The sequence below is a fragment of the Pelecanus crispus genome, chromosome W, assembly GCF_030463565.1.
Source record: "Pelecanus crispus isolate bPelCri1 chromosome W, bPelCri1.pri, whole genome shotgun sequence".
NCBI lineage: Eukaryota > Metazoa > Chordata > Aves > Pelecaniformes > Pelecanidae > Pelecanus > Pelecanus crispus.
The window spans coordinates 3,445,424-3,472,583 of record NC_134675.1 but is presented as its reverse complement, the minus strand read 5'-3'; the positions used below and the strand labels follow the sequence as shown (position 1 = coordinate 3,472,583).

At 43.5% G+C, this 27,160-nt stretch overlaps 1 protein-coding gene across 1 annotated transcript in view; it reads left to right on the top strand.

Moving 5' to 3' along the window:
- The window catches only part of LOC142596567 (microtubule-associated serine/threonine-protein kinase 4-like), a 166,428-nt gene that overhangs the window by 71,378 nt on the left and 67,890 nt on the right, over window positions 1-27,160 (top strand). Inside the window, 4 exon segments of the mRNA XM_075725749.1 lie at window positions 2,660-2,761; window positions 6,783-6,915; window positions 23,771-23,838; window positions 24,438-24,523. Of these exon segments, the coding sequence (XP_075581864.1) occupies window positions 2,660-2,761; window positions 6,783-6,915; window positions 23,771-23,838; window positions 24,438-24,523 (389 nt within the window).

The window sequence follows — 27,160 nt, the reverse complement described above, 5'->3', positions numbered from 1 at the left end:
AACTAGTGACCTTCTTGTGTAATACTCACATTTTTATGATGCCAAAGTGCAGGCATAGTTGGCCAGTTGGCTGATGATATCTGACTGAATTATATTATGCTAGTGGTAATGTCAAAATACAAGGAAACATGTCTAAGCTAAGATTCACTGAACTGTGTTAACAATATATCCCTTAAAATGGCTACATAGTAAGTAGAGTTTAGAGTACATGTTGGCTTATTCACTTAAAGAAAAAAAAAACCCAAACAACCCCCAACCTCCTGCAAAACTGTAAAAACCCCACTCTAGTGAGTTATTCTCCAATCTGCAAATAAAGCAGTGCATTATTAAAAAAAACCACCAAAACATTCATTTTGTCATGTTCTGTGATGCAAATTCTTTATTATGTAAAAATTTCCTGTTTAGCAAACACATGATTCCTTAAAATATTCAGACTTAACTTTTGAGTCAACTGCATTGTAACTGTCAATATAGTAATAATACAGTAAGAAAACTTGCTCTTTGCACAACCCGTTTCTTTGCACAACTCAGTTACAGGCACTCAGTTGTGCTTTGTATTGATGTGAATCATTTGTTATCAATTCCCAGCTGTGACGTTCAGTAGCAAGCTGCATCTCCTACTGCTCCTTGGTATGTTGCGATTACTTTGCATAACCAGGGAAAGACTCCCTAGAGGTTTGAGCAGTTTGATTCAAACAACATTGTTATAATTCTAAGGTCAAGGTCAAGTGGACCTGAATGCTTTCCTGCTTCATCCTACTTAAACGTAACATGTATTGAGTCTTGTTCACATACTCATCTGAGTGTTCACAAAGGTGCTTTAAATTTTGCTGGTGATTAAAATAGGCAGGTGTTTCATTTACCAAAGAGTTTTCTTTGGACTTGGTTGATAGTGTGCAGAACACAAATGCTTGTGTTCAGTTAAGGTTCTTCCAAGACCTATTGCAGAGTGCTGGGTGGTATTTGTGCCTTTTTCTTTTTTCCTTCTTTAAACTTCACAGATTAATTCTTTTCAAATATTTTTTGTGTTTCTGTTTTTAAATTATAGTGTTTATATTGAGAGTGATATGTAGCTTCATGTTTTCATAGGTTTTTAAAACTAAAAAAATATGAGACAGATATTGTCGTGGTTTAACCCCAGCTGGCAACTAAAGCACCACCCAGCCGCTTGCTCACTCCCCCCTGGTGGGATGGGGGGAGTGAATGGGAAGAGTAAAAGTGAGAAAACTCGTGGGTTGAGATAAAGACAGTTTAATAGGTAAGGCAAAAGCCGCGTGCGCAAGCAAAGCAAAACAAGGAATTCATTCACTGCTTCCCATCGGCAGGCAGAGGTGTTCAGCCATCTCCAGGAAAGCAGGGCTCCATCACGCTTAACGGTTACTTGGGAAGAAAAATGCCATCACTCTGAACATCCCCTGCTTCCTTCTTCTTCCCCCAGCTTTTATTGCTGAGCATGACTTCATATGGTATGGAATATCCCTTTGGTCAGTTGGGGTCAGCTGTCCCAGCTGTGTCCCCTCCCAACTCCTTGTGCACCCCCAGCCTACTCGCTGGTGGGGCAGTGTGAGAAGCAGAAAAGGCCTTGACTGTGTGTAAGCACTGCTCAGCAGTAACTAAAACATCCCTGTATTATCAACATTGTTTCCAGCAGAAATCCAAAACATAGCCCCATACTAGCTACTATGAAGAAAATTAACTCTATCCCAGCCAAAGCCAGCGTAGATATATATTATATGAAAAGTACTTATTTGTCCATATTAATCACTTTTAAAATGTCAGTTTCTTAGTTTTCTTTCAGTTATCTTTGTGGTTTTGAATAATCAAGAGATGAGGAAAAATTTAAGTCTACTATTCAGAACAAAGAAATGCTTTGATACTTGAGTGAAGGGCAATTGGTATATAATAATCAGGAGAATGATATGGTGTCTTTGCATTCATTATCACCCTTACATTATACCATTTGTTCTTAGAGGAGAAAGTTTGAAAGAAATTTGAAATGCAGCTCAGACCACTGTGCAAATCTTCAAACCTTCCAGAAGTATTTTTTCTGTATGTATTCTTTTATAGCATTTTCCCCCCTTTGTTGTCATTTTTGTAGAACTCAGTTTTTCATTGTCTTCCTTTGTACATGTACCTGTATATGGCCTCTCTCTGCAAGTATGGTCTCCGATATATATAGGTAATTGTCACTTTAGTATGACATGTGGCCATAGGAAATCAGTATCAATTTGGCATGGATGTTGCTTACGTTTATTAATATTACTTAGATCAGTTTTCATTTCATCCTAAAATTATTAACAAATTGAGAGACAACTGTACATGTAGACAGATGTACGTTGTATTGAAATGTAGTCCCTTTTGCAAAACTGATGGTAATAATACTATGTAAGTTAAAAAAAAAAAGTAGGTATTATGTCTATTGTAGGCACTTTTACTTTGTTTTTACAGTGTTAGAATTGTACAAATGGGATTACTTCAATTTAAAATTATAATGTTGCTCAAATCCTTGTTATTTCTGCTGGCATCTTGAAAATGACATGCTGTTTGTCTCAAGTACATGCCTCAAAACCTGCAAAAGTGTCCTAGATGTCATATATACTTTCCTGAGTTGTGCATCGAATGCGGTTTGTTTTATTATCCTTTTATTTTTATCTTTTAGGCTCAAGAGCGATCAGAGAGTGGAGAACTGGCATTTATTAAGCAACTAGTCCGAAAAATCCTAATAGTTATTGCTCGTCCTGCTCGCTTACTGGAATGCCTGGTAAGGTCATGCTTACCTTAAATAGGTTTTTCACTTGTTAGTGTAGGAAAAATTCTGGGTTAGCATTCAAAGCCCTTTACAATTGTTTTTTGAAACATGTCAAACAACTGGGCAGGGCTTCATTGTTGTTGGGATCATTTTTGCTTTTATTTTAGGAACATGGGACTGGCAGGGAAACTCCTGCAGTTGTGTTTGTATCCCTGCTGTTGCAAATACTATGTTATAGGATCCCTTTCATCAATTGAGGAAGCTCCAGTTTGAAACCAGTTGGGTTTTTCTGTTGTTTTGTTAGACTTTGCTATTCTCTTGGGAAGACTGTTCCAGAATCGTAATTGCTTGGTGGTTTTCCTGTTGTTGTTGTTCTTCTTCTTCTTACAAGTTTCATAATTTTGTTTCACTCAACAGCTGCCAGGGCTATAAGCAGCTTACAGTCATCTCTGTGGTACCTGATCTGGGGGGAACAGCAGCAGGGGGGTTAGGGTATCTGGATATATAGATAGTCTGAGTTATACTGGGGAACAGAAGAAACAGAAGAGTTAACTTATTTATGCACGAGCATAGCACTGATGTTGCCAGACTGGGCTGGCTTGTGGGAGGCCACGTGGGCATGTTTCTGCTTTGCCTGTCCATGCTGTGGGAGCTGGGGTGGCTCAGGTACAGGAAGTCACTCCTATGCACAGAGCCAATATGCTTCAGTTGTTCAGTGGAACTAATAAACCCTCGCAGAACACAGTGTACTCAGGAGGATGGTGTAGGCACCCAAATACCATGTAAGAGCTAGCCTGAGTCCAACAGGCCTGGCAGGCAGCCCGAGCTGACTTTGTTGAGCCACTGTGCTTGCCGATACCAGGATCACAGTGTTGACATTGCACATAGCTATTTGAGGCTGGCAAGGCTTATGTGGGAGCTGCTAACCTGCTGCTAGACTCAAGTTATGCCTGAAAGTGTCATAACTGCATTTGCATGGCACTGAATCTGAGCTAATAAGTCTTTCCAACCTGATTTTGGCTCTGTGCTGTGTCTCTTCATCTGTGGCACAGTTAATCCACAACCTGGACTGTTCAGCCATGGGCTGTTTTGTTTTGGAAACACCATGTCTCAGTGTTCCCAGTTGCAATTTGTTCATGACTTGCAGTTCAGAAGGAATTTAAAATAAGGTATGTGCTCTGGATCAGCATGAAATAGATGTTTTTTTAAAAAAAAAAAAGTCAGGCTTTAGAGAAGAGGACGCCTTAGCATGTCATTGAATCCAAACTTGCATTACTCCTTCACCCGTCCCCTGAGCCCTGAAATGCTCATTCCATATCTAGAGTGATCTTTCTTGCACCATTCGTAGGGTTCACATAATCTTTCTCCAGCTCTTTGCCCAATTTCTCATATCATGTCTTGTCTTCCCTCTGGTCTGTGTCTTTATCATTGCACATCCAAAAAAGTCTTTAAACACATCCTGTGGGCTGACAGACTGAGGCTTCCTTGTGATGCTTTGTCCTTCCCTCCCATGCTTGCTAGCTCTCTTCCCACCTACCCCTTCCCCCAGCCTCATCATTGTCTTTTAGCCTCTTAATTCAGGTTCTCTCCTGGTGACCTATTTGCCCATTAGTTCATTCTCCCTAAATACTAAATTTTATAGCTAGCTAGTCCAAATCTTCATTCACTTAGTTCCCAGTTTCTGCCCCTGGGGTTTTATCCTAGGCTACTTCCTCTGCCTTATCATGCTTCAAGTAGAGCTGCTGTGCGTCCTGTATCCCTCCTTTTGCTGGGCTTGCTGATGTGAGTCAAAGGACAGTATTGCGAGGCCAGGAGATGAGCTCTGTCTCTTAGTGTTCTGGTGCTTAGTTGCTTCCAGCTGTTAAGCTTTTCAGAGCAGCAATTGCAGAGAAAGCCAGCGCAGCTGCCTTGGAGTGTTCTTACTTCAGATGGGATCTTTAAGAGATTTAAGCTGGAATATAACAACTCTGCACAGTATGTTTCTTCAGAGGCAGGTAACTTGAACAAATTTAGGCAGACTGTCACAAAAGAACACATTTCTCATGCAGAAGGTGTTAAGCCTGTTCCATAAAGGTCACTGGAATAATATAATCTTACAGAAACAATATTGTTGTTGTTTTTCCATAGCTTCCCTCTGGAAACTTTTCAATAATATTGGCTGATATTTTAGAATGTCTGTCTGAAACAGATACTAGGTATGGAAAACTTCAGCCTCTCTAATAAACTTTGTAGCATTATAGGAAATAAATCCAGCACTTGTGTCATGAGAAGTTTCAGATACCATACAGTAATGCTGTCAGTTTTCTGACAGTGATCTTAGCTCAGGTGTTCATGGTATGTGAATTCCTATTTGTATTCACTTGCTAATCATATGAATAAAGCTTTTGCAGTTTCATATGTTCCAAGAACTACTGCCAAATATTGAAAGATTTTCTCCATTTGCACATGGAAAATGAAACACAAAGTTGGAAAATAAATTCCTTGCTTCTAATTATTTGCATGTGTGTGCGTATATGCATATGTGTACATATATATACACACACATTCATATGATTAAAAGTATCTGTTTTGAAATTACCTTGACTTTACTAGCAATTGGAGGAGAAGCTGTATATCTGCCACTGCTGCATGTAAGATGATGACGTTTTCAAGATGAAGGCAGATAGGAAGTCTTGGCACACATCATCATGTTGTTGTGTTCTTCAGTGCCAAGGAGTAACATATAAGAGGTACAGCTAGGAACAGCATGTCAGATGAGGAGAGTAAGGCTAAAACAGCATGTAATGCTTAGTTACTCAATTCAGACTTTTAGGCAGTTTAGCAGCATCCTGAGACTTTGAGCTAAATAAGAGAGTTTGGGCAGTTCATGGGTTTGTGGTAAATCCACTGGAGTAGGCTGGAGATAATGAAAATTGTTTCATGACGTTGAGTTCCCAAGTCCTGGGTAGCCTGAGGAGCTAGGACAGGCACCTTGTGACACAGCAGGCAGACTAAAGCCCCGGGGAATTACGGCAGGCCAAGAAATGACCTGTGGGGAAGCTAACCAGCTCAGTAGCCTACCTGGCTTCTGCGGAAATTTTTGACAGAGCTGACTTGCTCCAGCAAAAAGTTTGTTTTGTTGCATCAATGTTTCATGACTCTGACTGGCTCTCCCTCTAATAAGCATTGCACCTGTTGTGATCTATGGTCAGCAAGAACATCTTGAAGAATGTAATGGCTATGTGAGAGATGTTTTTGTATGAATTCATACCAGAAGATAGAGAAAGTCTTTTTAAAAAAAAAAACCAAACCACAAACAACAAACCTTTTAATCTTTCTTGTTCCTTTCAATGCTTTCCTATTTTTATCATCTTTTAAGGTAGTAAAATAAACTTATTTCCAAGGGGCTTAGAAGATAGGCAGGGTTTTGAGGTGTGGGGTTTTTTTGTTTTATTTTGTTTGGTTTTTTTTACCTCTTTGAGGCTTACCTTTTAGGCATGGTATAAATGATAGTAGTAATATAGTTGGTTCCTAAAGGAGGATGTTTTATTTCTAGATTTGGAACAACAGGATTAATGAAGTTCAAATGTTGTTTTCAGCAACTTAGGATTTTGGCTTTATTCTACAGTTAGTGATTTATTTAATTTTATTTTCCATAAAACATAAGGCATATACATTGATTAAAAATACTTCAAAATTTCATTTAGAAGCAAAAGCAGAGAGCAATATATTTACATAGCTTCTTTATTTCAGTAGTGGATTTTTATATGCGAGCAGCTGCAGGGAGATGAAGACTTCTGTATGGTTATAGGTCATTTCACTCCGAATATTATGGGAAGTTTTGAGCGCAAAGAACTTACTATTGCTTACAGCATGTTACATTATATAGTAATCATAATAAAATAATAGGCTACTAGTAATAGAATAACAAGGTATCATTTTTAATAAGGGAAATGTCAAATATTTGCAACAGAAGAAACAAAGGAAGCTTTTATGTTAAGTTTTAAGACTTCAGTTTCTGCAGGGAGAATGATGGTGATTATTTTTCTTCTAGGAATTTGATCCCGAAGAGTTTTACTGTCTTTTGGAAGCAGCTGAAGGCCATGCTAAAGAGGGGCAAGGCATTAAAACAGACATCCCTCGATATATTATTAGCCAGCTGGGCTTAAATAAAGATCCTCTGGAAGGTAAATATATCTCCTGGTCAAGCTATAGACTCCCATTTGCTTCCTTCTCAATGTATTTAGTCATTGTGATAATCTATGTGTACCTCAAAAGAGTCAAAGTAAAGATGGTAGCAGAACAAGCATTCACTAACCCTCATGGTTCTCTCACAAGCTCAAAGGCATTAAAGAGGCTATCTGAGATTTTCCATTGTGAATATCACTTACAAATACACTGTGTCAATGATACTCATCATCATCTTCCAGCCTGGCAATGTAACTTTCTTAGTTCAGCTCTAGCTTGAAATTTACTGGTATAATTTGATGGCAACTGTTATCCAACCATAGGTATAAATGAAACTGGGCTGAGCTGTTATTTGCCTTTCAGTGCCCCCAGGCTCCTACATCTTAGAATCCCTGAGAAGAATGTCTCCCATTCCTATTAAAACTGCAAAGATTTATTTTCCTGGGTAATTTATATGTCCATGTTGAGGACTTCTGTAGGGGGAACTTGGGTTCCCATGGAGGTCTTGTCATTGCACAATTTTTGGTTGCCTGATTCTTGTTTTAAGGACAGTGTTGGGAAAACGAAAATTACTTCTGTTTCCGAACCAGACCATCTTCTCTTCCATCCTGAGACCAGGTTCTATCACTGGTGACATATGGAAATTGATTCATTGTGTTCAGTGTTAGTCCTGCAATTTGGAAGTCCAGCAGAAATGTCATCATGAAAAATGGGTCTAGCTAGTGCCATTTAGCTTGTCTTCTGTGTTTTGACCCAGGACAAGAGGGATCTCTAGGAGAGGACTTGATAACACAAAATAATAGCAAAAACCTATGATAAGCTTTTTTTTTAACCAGTTCTCATGATGCAAGATCACATTTCCTTAAATCAAAGGAGGAACATACTGTAAGTGTATTAAAAGAAAATGCTTTTTTGTTCAACTTAAGCAGCTTGTGTTCAGCACTGCCAGATGTCACGAATTTGGTTAGATCTAATTCATTTAGATTGGATATTGTTATAGATGATATTCATGTTATGTTAACAGATTTAAAGGAAGTCAAGCCTATTATTAGTCCTCTTCTTATCTTCACAGAAGAACTTCCTCATCCAAATCTAGTATTATTTTTATCTGAGATATAGATTAAAGCAGCCTCGGCACTTTTTGCTTGGATTTGGAGTGCAGCAAGGATGCAGGGCAAATTGGGAAAACACACATAAATATTGTTTTCCATGTGGTACTGGGAAAGATCAAGAAGTAGCTTAAAATTCTCTGCAAGACAGAGGTGTCTGCTGGATTTGGAGAGCTGTTGGTCTGGCCTAGACTGACAATTCATAAATTCTTCACTGATCAAGTATGCAATATTTAATTTGGAGTGTGGGTTGAGGTTGTAGCATTATTGACCCTGGTTCTGCCACTTGAACCTTATCTTACTGATTGACTCTTTCTGGCCACTTGGATAAGTGTTCTTCAGCATGAGTCAAAAAACCTAAGTTTAGTAATGTCTTTGAATGTTTTTAAACAGTTCATTGTGAGAGAGGTCTAGAGACAAATGCTCCATACAAATAAGGGATACTATTTTCTCAGACTGAATATTTATTTTATGTGAGTGTACTTCATCTAGAACACATCTTATAATTGCATTTCATAAATTAAATATTGATGAATATAACTGTCCTGCTTTCGGCTGGGATAGAGTTAATTTTCTTCCTAGTAGCAGGCATAGTGCTGTGTTTTGGATTTAGTAGGAGAATAATGCTGATAACACGCTGATGTTTTAGTTGTTCCTAAGTACTGCTTATGCTAGTCAAGGACTTTTCAGCTTCCCATGCTCTGCCAGGCGCACAAGAAACTGGGAGGGGGCACAGCCAGGATAGTTGATCCAAACTGCCCAAAAGGCTATTCCATACCATGTGATGTCATGCTCAGTATAGAAACTGGGGGGGGTTGGCCAGGGAGCAGCGATCGCTGCTCGGGAACTGGCTGGGTATTGGTTGGCGGGTGGTGAGCAATTGCATTGTGCATCACTTGCTTTGTATATTATTATTAGTATTATTATTATATTGTTACTATTATCATTATTGTTTTACTTTATTTCAATTATTAAACTGTTCTTATCTCAACCCAGGAGTGTTTCTCACTCTTACTCCTCCGATTCTCTCCCCCATCCCATTGGGGTAGGGGAAGTGAGTGAGCGGCTGCGTGGTGCTGAGTTGCTGGCTGGGGCTAAACCACGACAGTCCTTTTTGGTGCCCAATGTGGGGCTCGAAGGGTTTGAGATAACAACAGATTGACCAGAGTGTATTAAGGAGTCTGTTAACAGTTGCCGGTAATGATATTAGTTCATCTGATCTGCACCATGCTCCTTTTGTTGCTGTACATGTTAAAGATCGGTGTTGTTTTTTGCAGTTTGCTGTGCTCTGCAGTGATTAGTGATGTTTTGCCTGGGAGATTTGTTATTAAAACACTCACCTTGAGCACTATTTGGTATCTTGGGTTTGTACTGAAGCCATTACTGTACTTCAGGTATCACCTTATGGAGAGAGTTAGCAATTATACCTCTTCCTCTGAGAGGTTCGCTGTGCAGGAAATACAGAATGGCACCTTTGCTACCTTCTTCTATGATGTTTCCTCCTTCATTACAATAAATTTTCAGTATCTTGAACACCCCTGGGCAGTTAAGATACATCTATTGCTATTTCTTGGGAATACTGTTTCGGTTTTGACGAAGGTTAGTAAGCAATTTAAGAATATCATCCAGAGATCTGCCCCAAGGCTGGATAGTTATGAGTGGCAGGGTGTGTGGGACCGTATGGGCAAGTACCTAGGGCAGTGGGCACCTCCAGTGTTTTGGAACTTCACCCCTGAACAAGTGCAGAATCCTGAAGAACTAGTAAAGTATTTGGAAAAAGTATGTTGTCACCCTGGCAGCTCCAGAGAGACACAAATCATGGCAACATGCTGGGGACTGGCCCATGCCTATCGAGCCATGGTCAACACTATTCAGAACCCTCAAGGGAAAGAGAAGGTCTCTGGATCTGATGACAAAACAACAAGCACTGCGGCTACTCCAACCACAGCCACAGGCACTGTGGCCACTGCAACCCCGGTGACAGACACTGCGGCTAAACCAGAGAACCAACCCACACCGGTATCAGTTGCCCCTATACAGAGAAAAAAAATACATGAGAAAATCAGCTCGTTTAGTAAGGGATGAAGATGAACCAGGGCCATCACGAGAACCAGAGGAGGAAGAACCCATATATAAGATGGTAACCACTCGATCCCTATCCCTGAGTGAGATGCAAGATATGCGAAAAGATTTCAGTCGTCATCCAGGCGAGCACATCATCGCCTGGCTGCTCCAATGCTGGGATAACGGGGCCAGTAGCCTGGATTTAGAGGGTAAGGAAGCCAAGCAGCTGGGATCCCTTTCTACGGAAGGTGGCATTGACAAAGCAATTGGAAAAGGGGCAAAACCGCTCAGCCTCTGGAGGCGACTTCTGTCAAGTGTGAAGGAAAGGTATCCCTTCAAGGAGGATGCTATGTACCGCCCAGGCAAATGGACCACCGTAGAGAAGGGTGTCCAGTACCTGAGGGAATTAGGCGTGCTGGAGGTGATTTATAGTGACCTGAACGATGAGCAGTTACCCAAAGATCCAGATGAAGTCAGGTGCACATGACCCATGTGGCGGAAGCTGGTACGGAGTGCACCAGCATCGTATTCCAACTCGTTGGCAATACTGGCCTGGAAAGATGACGAGGCACCAACGGTGGATGAAGTGGCTGGCCGACTCCGGGAATACGAAGAAAGTCTCTCTTCCTCCCTACGGGCCTGTTTCTCGGCTGTGGAAAAACTGTCCCGAGAGTTCCAACAACTCAGAGAGGATCTGTCCTACTCCCCACCTGCACGGACCAGTATTTCAGCCATTAGGAGTCAACGTCCTTATGCTCAAGAGAGAGGATATAGAGGATACACACCACAGGGCACCCTTTGGTTTTACCTGCGTGATCATGGAGAGGACATGAGGAAGTGGGATGGAAAACCCACCTCGACCCTAGAGGCACGGGTGCATGAGTTGCAAGGAAGAAGTATTACAAAAGGCGGTTCTCCCAGGAAAATTGCAGCTCCAGTTTCCAGTGAGCAGTTCCCGAGACAGAGTAAGAGGGCTAATTTTACTTCCGACCTTGATCAGGGGACTTTTGATTCACATTTACAGGAAGTGAACAGCGAATACTGTGACCAGTGTTAGAGGGGCCCTGCCTCCAGCCAGGTGGAGGAAAGGGACAACCGGGTTTACTGGACTGTGTGGATTCGATGGCCTGGAACGTCAGACCCACAGGAGTAGAAGGCTCTAGTGGACACCGGTGAACAGTGTACCCTAATGCCATCAAGCTATAGAGGGGCAGAACCCATCTGTATTTCTGGAGTGACAGGGGGATCCCAACAGCTCACTGTACTGGAGGCTGAAGTGAGCCTAACTGGGAATGAGTGGCAGAAGCAGCCCATTGTGACTGGCCCAGACGCTCCGTGCATCCTTGGCATAGATTACATTAGGAGAGGGTATTTCAAGGACCCAAAAGGGTACCGGTGGGCTTTTGGGATAGCTGCCTTGGAGACAGAGGAAATTAAACAGTTGTCCACCTTGCCCGGTGTCGTGGTTTAGCCCCAGCCAGCAACTCAGTACCACGCAGCCGCTCGCTCACTCCCCCTACCCCGATGGGATGGGGGAGAGAATCGGAGGAGTAAGAGTGAGAAACACTCCTGGGTTGAGATAAGAACAGTTTAATAATTGAAATAAAGTAAAATAGTAATGATAATAGTAACAGTATAATAATGATAATAATAATAATGATACACGAAGCAAGTGATGCACAATGCAATTGCTCACCACCCACCGACCGATACCCAGACAGTTCCCGAGCAGCGATCGCTGCTCCCCGGCCAACCCCCCCCCAGTTTATATACTGAGCATGACGTCATATGGTATGGAATAGCCCTTTGGTCAGTTTGGATCAACTATTCTGGCTGTGCCCCCTCCCAGTTTCTTGTGCGCCTGGCAGAGCATGGGAAGCTGAAAAAAGTCCTTGACTGGCATAAGCAGTACTCAGCAACAACTAAAAACATCAGCATGTTATCAACATTCTTCTCCTACTAAATCCAAAACACAGCACTATGCCTGCTGCTAGGAAGAAAATTAACTCTATCCCAGCCGAAACCAGGACAGTATCCACCCCTTATTCTATACCATCTACGTCATGCACAGGCCCTCCCCTTTCCAATGTGTTCCAATTAATCACCACCGCTTTCCCTATCTTGATATACACACAGATATCATTCCCTTCGTCTATGGCCCATCCCTCTAAAATGTCCATTGAGTTCATTTAGCCCATGACTTTGGGTTCCATCTGTTATCACAGTCTTTCAGAGCAGGAGAGGTGGTGTGCAGTGTTGGACTGTTGCATGCTGAAGTCAGTTCTCATTCCAACATGGTTTCATCAAAGTTCATTTTCATTAAGCTGGGCAATTCTTACTGCAATACCATTGATGCGGCATATAGCAATCATAATATATAGTATTATATACTTAATATTAACCTACTATATTATTATATTAACATGCAGTTAAGAGATAACATATAGTTAAGAGATAACATACAGTATTATAAAGCAATTAATATTATACAATTCAGTTCATTGGCTTTTCACCCAAAATCAAATTCCCTTGAGGTACACATTGGGCTTCCCCATCCTTTCGCATCACCCACCAAGTGCACCCAGGTCCTTGAGCAAAAGCAATCCCACGAATGGGTTTGCCTTTGCCACAGGGGGAAGTAACCCAGACTGTCTTCCCCAGCATATTTTTCATGTGCACTACAGGAACTTTATCTCCTTCTACAGTATGTAAAAGTTTTGATTGGGCAGGGCCAGCTCCATTGGCAGATCCCCTGGTGTTGACTAACCAGGTGGCTTTTGCTAAATGCGTATCCCAATGTTTAAACGTCCCAGCACCCATTGCTCTCAGGGTAGTCTTTAACAATCCATTGTATCGCTCAATTTTCCCGGAGGCTGGTGCATGGTAAGGGATGTGATACACCCACTCAATGCCGTGCTCTTTGGCCCAGGTGTCTATGAGGTTGTTTCGGAAATGAGTCCCGTTGTCTGACTCAATTCTTTCTGGGGTGCCATGTCGCCACAGGACTTGCTTTTCAAGGCCCAGGATGGTGTTCCGGGCGGTGGCATGGGGCACGGGATATGTTTCCAACCACCCAGTGGTTGCTTCCACCATGGTGAGCACATAGCGCTTGCCTTGGCGGGTCTGTGGGAGCGTGATGTAATCAATCTGCCAGGCCTCCCCATATTTATATTTCAGCCATCGTTCACTATACCCGAGGGGCTTGAACTGCTTGGCTTGCTTGATTGCAGCGCATGTTTCACACTCATGAATAACCTGTGCAATACTGTCCATAGTTAAGTCCACCCCTCGATCACGAGCCCATTTATACGTTGCATCCCTTCCTTGATGGCCTGAGGCGTCATGGGCCCACCGAGCTATAAATAATTCACCCTTATGTTGCCAGTCCAAATCCACCTGAGCCACTTCAATCTTAGCAGCCTGATCTACTTGCTGGTTGTTTTGATGTTCTTCAGTGGCCCGACTCTTAGGTACATGAGCATCTACATGACGAACTTTTACAACCAGGTTCTCTACCCGGGCAGCAATATCTTGCCACAATGCGGCAGCCCAGATTGGTTTGCCTCTGCGCTGCCAGTTGCTCTGCTTCCATTGCTGCAGCCACCCCCACAGGGCATTTGCCACCATCCATGAGTCAGTATAGAGATAAAGGATTGGCCACTTTTCTCTTTCAGCAATATCTAAAGCCAGCTGGATGGCTTTCACCTCTGCAAACTGACTCGACTCCCCTTCTCCTTCAGCAGTTTCTGCGACTTGTCGTATAGGACTCCATACAGCAGCTTTCCACCTCCGATGCTTTCCCACGAGACGACAGGACCCATCAGTGAACAGGGCATATTGCTTTTCATTTTCTGGCAATTTATTATACAGTGGGGCCTCTTCAGCACGTGTCACCTCCTCCTCTGGTGATATTCTAAGGTTTTTTCCTTCTGGCCAGTCCATGATCACTTCCAAGATTCCTGGGCGACTGGGGTTTCCTATTCGAGCCCGTTGTGTGATCAATGCAACCCACTTACTCCATGTAGCATCAGTTGCATGATGTGTAGAGGGGACCCTCCCTTTGAACATCCAGCCCAACACCGGCAGTCGGGGTGCCAGCAGGAGCTGTGCTTCAGTACCAACCACTTCTGAAGCAGCTCGAACCCCTTCATATGCTGCCAGTATCTCCTTCTCAGTTGGAGTATAGCGGGCTTCGGATCCTCTGTATCCCCGACTCCAAAACCCTAGGGGTCGACCTCGAGTCTCCCCTGGTGCTTTCTGCCAGAGGCTCCAGGTAGGGCCATTCTCCCCGGCTGCAGTGTAGAGCACATTTTTAATATCCTGCCCTGCCCGGACTGGCCCAAGGGCTACTGCATGAACTATCTCACGTTTAATTTGTTCAAAGGCTTGTTGTTGCTCAGGGCCCCATTTGAATTCATTCTTCTTCCGGGTCACTTGATAGAGAGGGCTTACGATCTGGCTGTAATTTGGAATATGCATTCTCCAAAAACCCACAACGCCTAAGAAAGCTTGTGTTTCCTTTTTGCTAGTTGGTGTGGACATAGCTGTTATTTTGTTGATCACATCCATTGGGATCTGACGACATCCATCTTGCCATTTTATTCCTAAAAACTGGATCTCTTGTGCAGGTCCCTTGACCTTACTCTGTTTTATGGCAAAACCAGCCTTCAGAAGGATTTGGACTATTTTCTTTCCCTTCTCAAAAACGTCTTCTGCTGTGTTGCCCCACACAATGATGTCATCAATGTACTGCAGATGTTCTGGAGCTTCACCCTGTTCCAGTGCTGTCTGGATCAGTCCATGGCAAATGGTGGGGCTGTGCTTCCACCCCTGGGGCAGTCGGTTCCAGGTGTACTGAACACCCCTCCAGGTAAAAGCAAACTGGGGCCTGCACTCTGCTGCCAAAGGGATGGAGAAAAATGCATTAGCAATATCAATTGTGGCATCCCACTTGGCTGCCTTTGACTCCAGTTCATATTGAAGTTCTAGCATGTCTGGCATGGCAGCACTCAGTGGTGGTGTAACTTCGTTCAGGCCACGATAGTCCACTGTTAGTCTCCACTCCCCATTAGACTTTCGCACTGGCCATATGGGACTGTTAAAGGGTGAGCGAGTCTTGCTGATCACTCCCTGGCTCTCCAGTCGACGAATCAGGTTATGGATGGGAATCAGGGAGTCTCGGTTGGTGCGATATTGCCGCCTGTGCACAGTTGTGGTAGCGATCGGCACCTGTTGTTCCTCAACCTTCAGCAACCCTACAATCGAAGGGTCCTCTGAGAGACCGGGCAAAGTGGACAACTGTTTAATTTCCTCTGTCTCCAAAGCAGCTATACCAAAAGCCCACCGGTACCCTTTTGGGTCCTTGAAATACCCTCTCCTGAGGTAGTCTATGCCAAGGATGCACGGAGCGTCTGGGCCAGTCACAATGGGGTGCTTTTGCCACTCATTCCCAGTTAGGCTCACTTCAGCTTCCAGTACAGTTAGCTGTTGGGATCCCCCTGTCACTCCAGAAATACAAATGGGTTCTGCCCCTCTATAGTTTGATGGCATTAGCGTGCACTGTGCACCAGTGTCCACTAGAGCCTTATACTCCTGTGGGTCTGACGTTCCAGGCCATCGAATCCACACAGTCCAGTAAACCCGGTTGTCCCTTTCCTCCACCTGGCTGGAGGCAGGGCCCCTCTAACACTGGTCACAGTATTCGCTGTTCACTTCCTGTAAATGTGAATCAAAAGTCCCCTGATCAAGGTCGGAAGTAAAATTAGCCCTCTTACTCTGTCTGGGGAACTGCTCACTGGAAACTGGAGCTGCAATTTTCCTGGGAGAACCGCCTTTTCTAATAGTTTTTCCTTGCAACTCACGCACCCGTGCCTCTAAGGTTGAGGTGGGTTTTCCATCCCACTTTCTCATGTCCTCTCCATAATCACGCAGGCAAAACCACAGGGTGCCCCGTGGTGTGTATCCTCTATATCCTCTCTCTTGAGCATAGGGACGTTGACTCCTAATGGCTGAGACACTGGTCCGTGCAGGTGGGGAGTAGGACAGATCTTCTCTGAGTTGTTGGAACTCTTGGCACAGTTTTTCCACAGCTTAGACACAGGCCTGTAGGGAGGAAGAGAGCTTTTCTTCGTAGTCCCGGAGTTGTCTAGCCACTTCATCCACCGTTGGTGCCTCGTCGTCTTTCCAGGCTAGTATTGCCAACGAGTTGGAATACGATGCTGGTGCGCTCCGTACCACCTTCCGCCACATGGATTGTGTGCACCTGACTTCATCTGGGTCTTTGGTTAACCGCTCATCATTCAGGTCACTGTAAATCACCTCCAGCACGCCTAATTCCCTCAGGTACTGGATACCTTTCTCTACGGTGGTCCATTTGCTTGGGCGGTATAAAACATCCTCCTTGAAGGGATACCTTTCCTTCACGCTTGACAGGAGTCGCCTCCAGAGGCTGAGTGGTTTTGCCCCTTTTCCAATTGCTTTGTCAATGCCCCCTTCCCTGGAAAGGGATCCCAGCTGCTTGGCTTCCCTACCCTCTAAATCCAGGCTACTGGCCCCGTTATCCCAGCATCGGAGCAGCCAGGTGATGATGTGCTCGCCTGGATGACGACCGAAATCTTTTCGCATATCTCGCAGCTCACTCAGGGATAGGGATCGGGTGGTCACCATCTCATTTATGGGTTCTTCCTCCTCTGGTTCTCGTGATGGCCCTGGTTCATCTTCATCCCTTACTAAACGAACTGATTTCCTCGTGTATTTTTTCTTCTGTATAGGGGCAACTGATACCGGCGCAGGTTGGTTCTCTGGTTTAGCCGCAGTGTCTGTCACTGGGGTTTGAGTAGCCGCAGTGCTCATGGCTGTGGCTGGAGTAGCCGCAGTGCTCATGGCTGTGTCTGGAGTAGCCACAGTGCCTGGGGCAGGGGTTTGAGTAGCTGCAAGGCCTGTAGTGGGGGTTTGAGTAGCCACAGTGCTTGTTGTTTTGTCATCAGATCCAGAGACCTTCTCTTTCTTTTGAGGGTACTGATTAGCGTTGACCACGGCTCGATAGGCATGGGCCAGTCCCCAGCATGTTGCAATGATTTGTGTCTCTCTGGAGCTACCAGGGTGACAACATACTTCTTCCAAATACTTTACTAATTCTTCAGGATTCTGCACTTGTTCAGGGGTGAAGTTCCAAAACACTGGAGGTCCCCACTGCCCCAGGTACTTGCGCATACGTTCCCACACACCCTGCCACTCATAACTATCCAGCCTTGGGGTAGATCTCTGGATGGTATTTTTAAACTGCTTACTGACCTTTATCAAAACGGAAACAACATTCCCAAGAAGTATCAATAGAAGTATCTTAACTGCCCAGGGGTGTTCAAGATACAGGAAAGTTGTTGTAATGAAGGAGGAAACATCATAGAAGAAAGCAGCAAAGGTGCCATTCTGTATTTCCTCCACAACAAGCCTCTCAGAGTAAGAAGTATAATTGCTAACTCTCTCTATGAGGTAGTACCCGCAGTACAGTAGTGACTTCTGTATGAAACCCAAATACCAAAGAATGCTCAAGGTCAGGGTTTTGATAAGGAGCCTCCCAAGCAAAAGATCATGAATCACTGCAGAGCATAGCATGCTACACAAACTGACAGCAAGCTTTAACGCGTGCTGCAAAAAAAAGAACATGGTGCAGATCAGAAGAACTAATATCGTGACCGGCAACTGTTAACAGACTCCTTAATACACTCTGGTTAATCTGTTGTTATCTCAAACCCTTCGTGCCCCACGTTGGGCGCCAAAAAGGACTGTCGTGGTTTAGCCCCAGCCAGCAACTCAGTACCACGCAGCCGCTCGCTCACTCCCCCTACCCCGATGGGATGGGGGAGAGAATCGGAGGAGTAAGAGTGAGAAACACTCCTGGGTTGAGATAAGAACAGTTTAATAATTGAAATAAAGTAAAATAGTAATGATAATAGTAACAGTATAATAATGATAATAATAATAATGATACACGAAGCAAGTGATGCACAATGCAATTGCTCACCACCCACCGACCGATACCCAGACAGTTCCCGAGCAGCGATCGCTGCTCCCCGGCCAACCCCCCCCCAGTTTATATACTGAGCATGACGTCATATGGTATGGAATAGCCCTTTGGTCAGTTTGGATCAACTATTCTGGCTGTGCCCCCTCCCAGTTTCTTGTGCGCCTGGCAGAGCATGGGAAGCTGAAAAAAGTCCTTGACTGGCATAAGCAGTACTCAGCAACAACTAAAAACATCAGCATGTTATCAACATTCTTCTCCTACTAAATCCAAAACACAGCACTATGCCTGCTGCTAGGAAGAAAATTAACTCTATCCCAGCCGAAACCAGGACACCCGGTCTCTCAGAGGACCCTTCGATTCTAGGGTTGCTGAGGGTCGAAGAACAACTGGTGCCGATCGCTACCACAACTGTGCACAGGCGGCAATATCGCACCAGCCGAGACTCCCTGGTTCCCATCCATAACCTGATTCGTTGACTGGAGAGCCAGGGAGTGATTAGGAAGACTCGCTCACCCTTTAACAGTCCCATATGGCCAGTGCGAAAGTCTAATGGGGAGTGGAGACTAACAGTGGACTATCGTGGCCTGAACGAAGTTACACCACCACTGAGTGCTGCCGTGCCAGACATGCTAGAACTTCAATACGAACCGGAGTCAAAGGCAGCCAAGTGGTGTGCCACAATTGACATTGCTAATGCATTTTTCTCCATCCCTTTGGCAGCAGAGTGCAGGCCCCAGTTTGCTTTTACCTGGAGGGGTGTTCAGTACACCTGGAACCGACTGCCCCAGGGGTGGAAGCACAGCCCCACCATTTGCCATGGACTGATCCAGACGGCACTGGAACAGGGTGAAGCTCCAGAACATATGCAGTACATTGATGACATCACTGTGTGGGGCAACACAGCAGAAGAAGTTTTTGAGAAGGGAAAGAAAATAGTCCAAATCCTTCTGAAGGCTGGTTTTGCCATAAAACAAAGTAAGGTCAAGGGACCTGCACAGGAGATCCAGATTTTAGGAATAAAATGGCAAGATGGATGTTGTCAGATCCCAATGGATGTGATCAACAAAATAACAGCCATGTCCCCACCACCTAGCAAAAAGGAAACACAAGCTTTCTTAGGTGTTGTGGGTTTTTGGAGAATGCATATTCCAAATTACAGCCAGATCGTAAGCCCCCTCTATCAAGTGACCCGGAAGAAGAATGATTTCAAATGGGGCCCTGAGCAACAACAAGCCTTTGAAAAAATTAAACGTGAGATAGTTCATGCAGTAGCCCTTGGGCCAGTCCGGGCAGGGCAGGATGTAAAAAATGTGCTCTACACCGCAGCCGGGGAGAATGGCCCTACCTGGAGCCTCTGGCAGAGAGCACCAGGGGAGACTCGAGGTCGACTCCTAGGGTTTTGGAGTTGGGGATACAGAGGATCCGAATCCCACTATACTCCAACTGAGAAGGAGATACTGGCAGCATATGAAGGGGTTCGAGCTGCTTCAGAAGTGGTTGGTACTGAAGCCCAGCTCCTGCTGGCACCCCGACTGCCGGTGTTGGGCTGGATGTTCAAAGGGAGGGTGCCCTCTACACATCATGCAACTGATGCTACATGGAGTAAGTGGGTTGCGCTGATCACACAAGGGGCTCGAATAGGAAACCCCAGTCGCCCAGGAATCTTGGAAGTGATCATGGACTGGCCAGAAGGCAAAAACATCAGAATATCGCCAGAGGAGGAGGTGACACATGCTGAAGAGGCCCCACTGTATAATAAATTGCCAGAAAATGAAAAGCAATATGCCCTGTTCACTGATGGGTCCTGTCGTCTTGTGGGAAAGCATCGGAGGTGGAAAGCTGCTGTATGGAGTCCTATACGACAAGTCGCAGAAACTGCTGAAGGAGAAGGGGAGTCGAGTCAGTTTGCAGAGGTGAAAGCCATCCAGCTGGCTTTAGATATTGCTGAACGAGAAAAGTGGCCAGTCCTTTATCTCTATACTGACTCATGGATGGTGGCAAATGCCCTGTGGGGGTGGCTGCAGCAATGGAAGCAGAGCAACTGGCAGCGCAGAGGCAAACCCATCTGGGCTGCCGCATTGTGGCAAGATATTGCTGCGCAGGTAGAGAACCTGGTTGTAAAGGTACATCACGTAGATGCTCACGTACCCAAGAGTCAGGCCACTGAAGAACATCCAAACAACCAGCAGGTGGATCAGGCTGCTAAGATTGAAGTGGCTCAGGTGGATCTGGACTGGCAACATAAGGGTGAATTATTTATAGCCTGGTGGGCCCATGATGCCTCAGGCCATCAAGGAAGAGATGCAACATATAGATGGGCTTGTGACCGAGGGTTGGACTTATCTATGGACAGTATTGCACAGGTTATTCATGAGTGTGAAACATGCGCTGCAATCAAGCAAGCCAAGCGGTTCAAGCCCCTCAGGTATAGTGAACGATGGCTGAAGTATAAATATGGGGAGGCCTGGCAGGTTGATTATATCACACTCCCACAGACCCGCCAAGGCAAGCGCTATGTGCTCACCATGGTGGAAGCAACCACCGGATGGCTGGAAACATATCCCGTGCCCCATGCTACCGCCCGGAACACTGTCCTGGGCCTTGAAAAGCAAGTCCTGTGGCAACATGGCACCCCAGAAAGAATGGAGTCAGACAACGGGACTCATTTCCGAAACAACCTCATAGACACCTGGGCCAAAGAGCACAGCATTGAGTGGGTATATCACATCCCTTATCATGCACCAGCCTCCGGGAAAATCGAGCGATACAATGGATTGTTAAAGACTACCCTGAGAGCAATGGGTGCTGGGACATTCAAACATTGGGATACACATTTGGCAAAAGCCACCTGGTTAGTCAACACCAGGGGATCTGCCAATCGAGCTGGCCCTGCCCAATCAAAACTTTTACGTACTGTATAAGGGGATAAAGTCCCTGTAGTGCACATAAAAAATATGCTGGGGAAGACAGTCTGGGTGACCTCCCCCTCTGGCAAAGGCAGACCCATTCGTGGGATTGCTTTTGTTGAAGGACCTGGGTGCACTTGGTGGGTGATGCGAAAGGATGGGGAAGTCCAATGTGTACCTCAAGGGAATCTGATTTTGGGTGAAAATAGTCAATGAACTGAATTGTATGATGTTAATTGCTTTATAATACTGTATGTTATCTCTTAACTGTATGTTAATATAGTAATATAGTATAATGTTAATATAATAATATAGTATGTTAATGTTAAGTATATAGTACTGTATGTTATGGTTGCTATATGCAACTTTGGAACATTCCAGGATAATTGAAATGTTTGTTTTGTGAGGGGGAAATGGGGCTATGTGGTTTGTCAGGAAATAATGAGGGGTGTATGATGTGTGGATTAATGACCTTTGTTTCAATTGGAGATTTGGGTGATTAAATTGAGTATCATTTTAAGGGTTAATGTGTATTTAGATTTGTGATCAAATAATTCAGGCCATCAGATTCATATTAATGCTTTCCTGCCTCTTCACAAAAAGTGATATTTATAAGCAGTATAAATCACTGTGCAATGACTTCTTAAATTATCTGGGTTTGGTTTTAAATTGATGCCTCTATATAAAAGTACATTTCCTAAGCAAAAATAAAAGAATGTCACTATGGGTTTATGCTCTTGAATTAATCATTTATGAAGGGAATTATTTGGAAACACTGTATTCACTCATATAAAAAAATATTGCATGAAGATCATCCTCCTGAGAGAGCTTTTAAATTCCTAATATGCAAAATATTTAAATAGCAGAAGAATCAAATCTTTCAAAACAAACAAAACCCACCTCAGTAACTCCACTTATTATGAAACATGGAATTGTATTTCCAAATAAGCTCTTAATTTCTGTCTGCAATGTCCATAAATGTTCATGCAAGGGATTTGACTTCCTCCGCAGAGAAAAGCAACCTACTTCTTTAGACCCTTCTCTACTTACCTCCTTTGTTTGCTGCCATAGCTGTAGTATCCTTTCTTTGAGTGAAATGATGCATGCACTACTTGGAGATAATACCAGATAAATTTATACTGTACTGAAAGCAATACCACAACAGATTCATCACTTATCAGAGACTGGTGGCTGCATTTCTAAAGAGTTCCCCAGGGAGAAATTTTTCCCCATGGATTTTAAATTACCATCTTTACCTTTTTGAATCATGAGTCTTCAGGAATGGTTTAAATCAATGAAAGAAAAAGGTAAGATGTTTAATGGTATTTAGATGAGTTTTAAAAATCTCTTCAGACATTGCAAAATGGTTCCATAGCTCCGTGTTTTGAAAGTTGACTCTTGGTTTCATTCCATTACTGCCTACTGTTTGCAAATATTATGTATTTCTCAGATAATGGTTATTTTGCAAAAGTTCTGTTTAAAAATGGCTCATTTTAATTTGCTATTTATGAAAATAATTTCAGTTGAGAAGGCTGTCAAAGTATATTATTCTAGCTTGCTTGGTTCTCACCCATACAATAAAGGTTTCATCAACACTTCTATTATGAAAACCCCATGTTCACAAAACTGTGACTTTTGCCAGGGAAATCCACTCCAGTTTGGAATTGGGCCTGTATTGCTTTAGCTTAGGCTCTCTTTTTTTTAGATTTGTTTATTCTTATTGGAGACTTTTTTCACTGTTTATTGACTTCACATTCAGAATTTTTTGAATGTTTTTAGCTTCTGTAATGCTTTAAAGATATTTTTTGTTTTTTGAAGTGATGTTTTCATTACTTCTGATTCTTACACTTTACAAAAGTTGTGTTTTGTATAGTGATTACATATGAGAGTTACTCTTTAAATCTTTAGCTGTTCCAACAGAAAATTATCTGTGTGATTAATTTGCTCTTAATGATTACAGTGTTGTACAGAATTTCACTTGTAATAGTTACTTATTACTATATAGAAAAATCTAGTTTAGATATTCTATGTGAATATTCAATTATTTTTCATATTCATAAATTCAGTTAACAGTACTGACGATAAAAATGCACCTTGCAAATTTCAGGTGGTCTTATCTCTGATCCCCAGCACATAATTATGATAAAATGTGCATCTTTGGCTATGCAGAGTATATAATTAACTATATATATGATTAAAGTAACACTAAACTTCACAGAGTCTTTTAGCTACCAGCTGTCCCATTTAGCTTTTATTACCCAGAGGAATTCTTAGTTACTGGGCCCCTGGAGAACAGGATAGGCTTAGGAACTCTGCAGCATAGGTTGACCCTGGCAGGGGCAATCAGGTCAAGTTGTAGACCCCCAAAATCTTAGCGATTCCTAGAGAAGTTATCTGTATTAGTGACCCCATAAATTATAAGCTTCTAGGAAGGAAATGGCTTTTAGCTGATTCTGTTAGGCATATCAGCATTTCTGTGTATAAGATAAAAACAATTTGGCATCCATATCTGTCTAAACTAGAAGCTTTTTGCTCTAACTGTGAAGGAGCCCAACAAGGATGGGGCCTACTATTAACCCCTCAGTGCCTAAGATCTTCAGGAGTCTTGGCAAATTAGTGCTGCCTTTCCCTTAATGCTCAGATCACACACGGATCTCAGAATTCCCATGTCACCTCTCAGGTATTCTGTACTTCATTTAGTTTTGTACTTACCATAGTTTAAAATGAAATTTCTAATCTTTGTTTCTAGAAATAGCTCAGCTAGCTAAATGTGACAATGGGACAGCAGGAACTCTGGAAATGGATGAATCAATAAGTGTAAGTTTTCCTGTTATGTTGCTGCTTTTGCTGAATCTGAGCAAGGAAAAATAAATGTGTTGGGTGTTCCCTGTCCATCATCGTCCATCCATCCCTCCCCTCCGCCTTGTATTTTCTCCTGATGTATGTAAACAGATTGAGTAGAACAGTGGTTAATCCTCAGACTAATGCCATGGTGCTCAGCAGACAGAAGGCTTGTGTCCTGGTTTCAGCTGGGATAGAGTTAATTTTCTTCTTAGTAGCTGGCATAGTGCTGTGGTTTGGATTTAGTAGGAGAATAATGCTGATAACACACTGATGTTTTAGTTGTTGCTGAGTACTGCTTATGCTAATCAAGGACTTTTCAGCTTCCCATGCTCTGCCAGGTGCACAAGAAACTGGGAGGGGGCACAGCCAGGCCATCTGATCCAAACTGACCAAAGGGCTATTCCATACCATGTGACATCATGGGCAGTATAGAAACTGGGGGGGTTGGCCGGGGAGCAGCGATTGCTGCCCGGGAACTGTCTGGGTATCGGTCAGCGGGTGAAATTTTGAAATTTTGAGATTTTGAAAAACGTACTGTATTAATTTGTTCTTTCTCCTCTTTTACTTTGAAGAGCTCCAATACCTCAATGAAGCTGCAGAGGAAACCTCGGGAAAGTGATTTTGAAACAATTAAACTGATTAGTAATGGAGCTTATGGGTGAGTAATCCATGAGTGCACCAGCTCTTCTGCATTTTATTTTTGCGTAACTTCCCAGTATTTTTTTTTATTGCAGGGATGTTTATGTGAGGGACCTTGTTTGCACTGCTGCTTTTTTAATTCTGCTTTCCTGTTTTGTTGCTAATAATTAAAGTTCACAAGAAAAACTTTTTGGAAAGCCTGCTAGCCAAGAATGAATTACTGTGTACTGCATTAAATTAAAATACTAAATTAAAATACTAAATATTACCTTACTAAAGGCCTTTTCTGCTTCTCACCCCACCCCACCAGCGAGTAGGCTGGGGGTGCACAAGAAGCTGGGAGGGGACACAGCTGGGACAGCTGACCCCAACTGACCAAAGGGATATTCCATACCATATGAAGTCATGCTCAGCAATAAAAGCTGGGGGAAGAAGAAGGAAGCAGGGGATGTTCAGAGTGATGGCATTTTTCTTCCCAAGTAACCGTTAAGCGTGATGGAGCCCTGCTTTCCTGGAGATGGCTGAACACCTGCCTGCCAATGGGAAGCAGTGAATGAATTCCTTGTTTTGCTTTGCTTGCACACACGGCTTTTGCCTTACCTATTAAACTGTCTTTATCTCAACCCACGAGTTTTCTCACTTTTACTCTTCCCATTCACTCCCCCCATCCCACCAGGGGGGAGTGAGCAAGCGGCTGGGTGGTGCTTTAGTTGCCAGCTGGGGTTAAACCACAACACCCACCTTTATAATACTGGAAGCAGCCTATGTTTATGGAAATGTGAAACGGAATAAAACTGCATCTGTAGGGAGACAGACTGTTTAAAATGAGTGCTTACTTGACCTAAAAATATTGGTGAAGTGGAGACAAATTTCCTTAAGTAGGGCTGCATTGTTTTGTTTCTTCTCCGTGGACACTCTTCTATCCTCAAATTTTATCCAGTTATCTTTTAAGGAGTTGCTGTTACTTGGCTAGTTCCGAGTACTTGGAAAGCATACAACTTACTGCCCAGTGGTATGTGAGTCATCTGGAGATATCCTGGAAGACAAAGAGAAAATTATATTAGTCCAGGCTTTAAGTGAACACTAAATGTTTTCTGGAAGTACTGAGCAGGGATTGTGTCTACCAGCAGACAGAAGTCTGTCTTCAGTCTCCTTTTCTGATCATATACTATCTATTAAACCCTTGATTGGCTCCTTATCTGCACTGAAATGTATCAAGACAGGAACTGTTGATCTAACCTGCAGGACCAGGAGAGATGTATTGGTTCAAAAAAGAGGGGTTTCCATCTTGAGGTGAGGGGCCCATCATCAAATGTGGCTGTGTCACAGCACAGCAGTGAAGGAGAGGGCTGTGCTGCTCTCCAGCACAGACCCCATTAGACTGACTCAACTCTGCGCTACCTGTGCTTGAGGTAGGAAGCAGCAGCAACCTGATAGGACTGATCACTCTTTGAAGAGAACCTGGACATGGAAGAGAAAGCACCTGCAATCTACCCACTGGAGTTTTGCATGCCATTTTAATGGCCTGAGGATGATGGGGACAGTAATGGCTCGCTCTGATCAGATTTAGTGAAAGGTAACCTGGACCGCTTGATGGAACAAGAGGCATTTAGTACTGCCTAGTATTGTTGGTCATGATAGCTCATGTAGAGGCTATTACTCGTTTCCAGACCTGCTTACATAGCTCAGCAAAAAGCCTGAAGGAAATAGCATAATTTGCATTAAAGTTATGTAAATATCCAAATACAACTTCTCACAATTCAACCTCTCCACAATTCATTTTCTCAGAATTTCTCTCTAGGCAAACTCATTACTTACTGTATGCCAGTTTCTCCCAATTACCCCAGGACTTGAAAAGCTTTTCTTCCAGAAGTTAGCAGTAGCTGCTGCTCCGCTCCCTGGCTGCATCCCTTTCTTCTTCCCTTGGCAGATGCTTAGTCCCCTCCCTTCCCCCTTTCATCTCCTACCTAGTTTCCTCTGTCTTACTGAAGGAGGATAAGAACTGTGTGGGGTGGGTCCCTGTCAGAGAAAAGGGTGTATGAGTCACTGGACTTGACCAGCTTTCCAGCAGTTTTAGGATGCTGGGGGATGGGGAAAGGAGGGAGCCGCTGCAGAAGGGCATGCTGCAACTAGCAGCATGAGGCCAGACACCAGAAGTCAGAGGTTCGGTAGGCCTGTGGCTCTTGCTACATAGGTGTTAGTCAGAAGGAGCCTTGATGAGCCATTAAGAAATATAGACTGCAGACAACTATCCATTTGAAACAAGAGACAAGTGGTGCCAGTGGTGAGCAATTGCATTGTGCATCACTTGCTATTATTATTATTTTTTTATTATTATTATTTTCTCTTCCTCTGCTGTCCTATTAAACTGTCTTTATCTCAACCCACGAATTTTACTTTTTTTTTTTTTTTTTTTCCCCTATTCTCTCCCACATCCCACTGGGGAGTTGGGGGAGCGAGCAAACGGCTGTGTGTTGTTTAGCTGCCTGCCGGGTTAAACCACAACGCTGTTCCATCTGTGAATAAAAAGCAGTAAAGTGCCCCATAGGCATTTATTGCAGTTTATTACAAGTATAAGCAGCCGAAATAAAAGTTGTTATGCTACAAAGATTTTTTTTCCTCTTCCATGTTTTTCTAGGCCATTAATTTTTTGAAA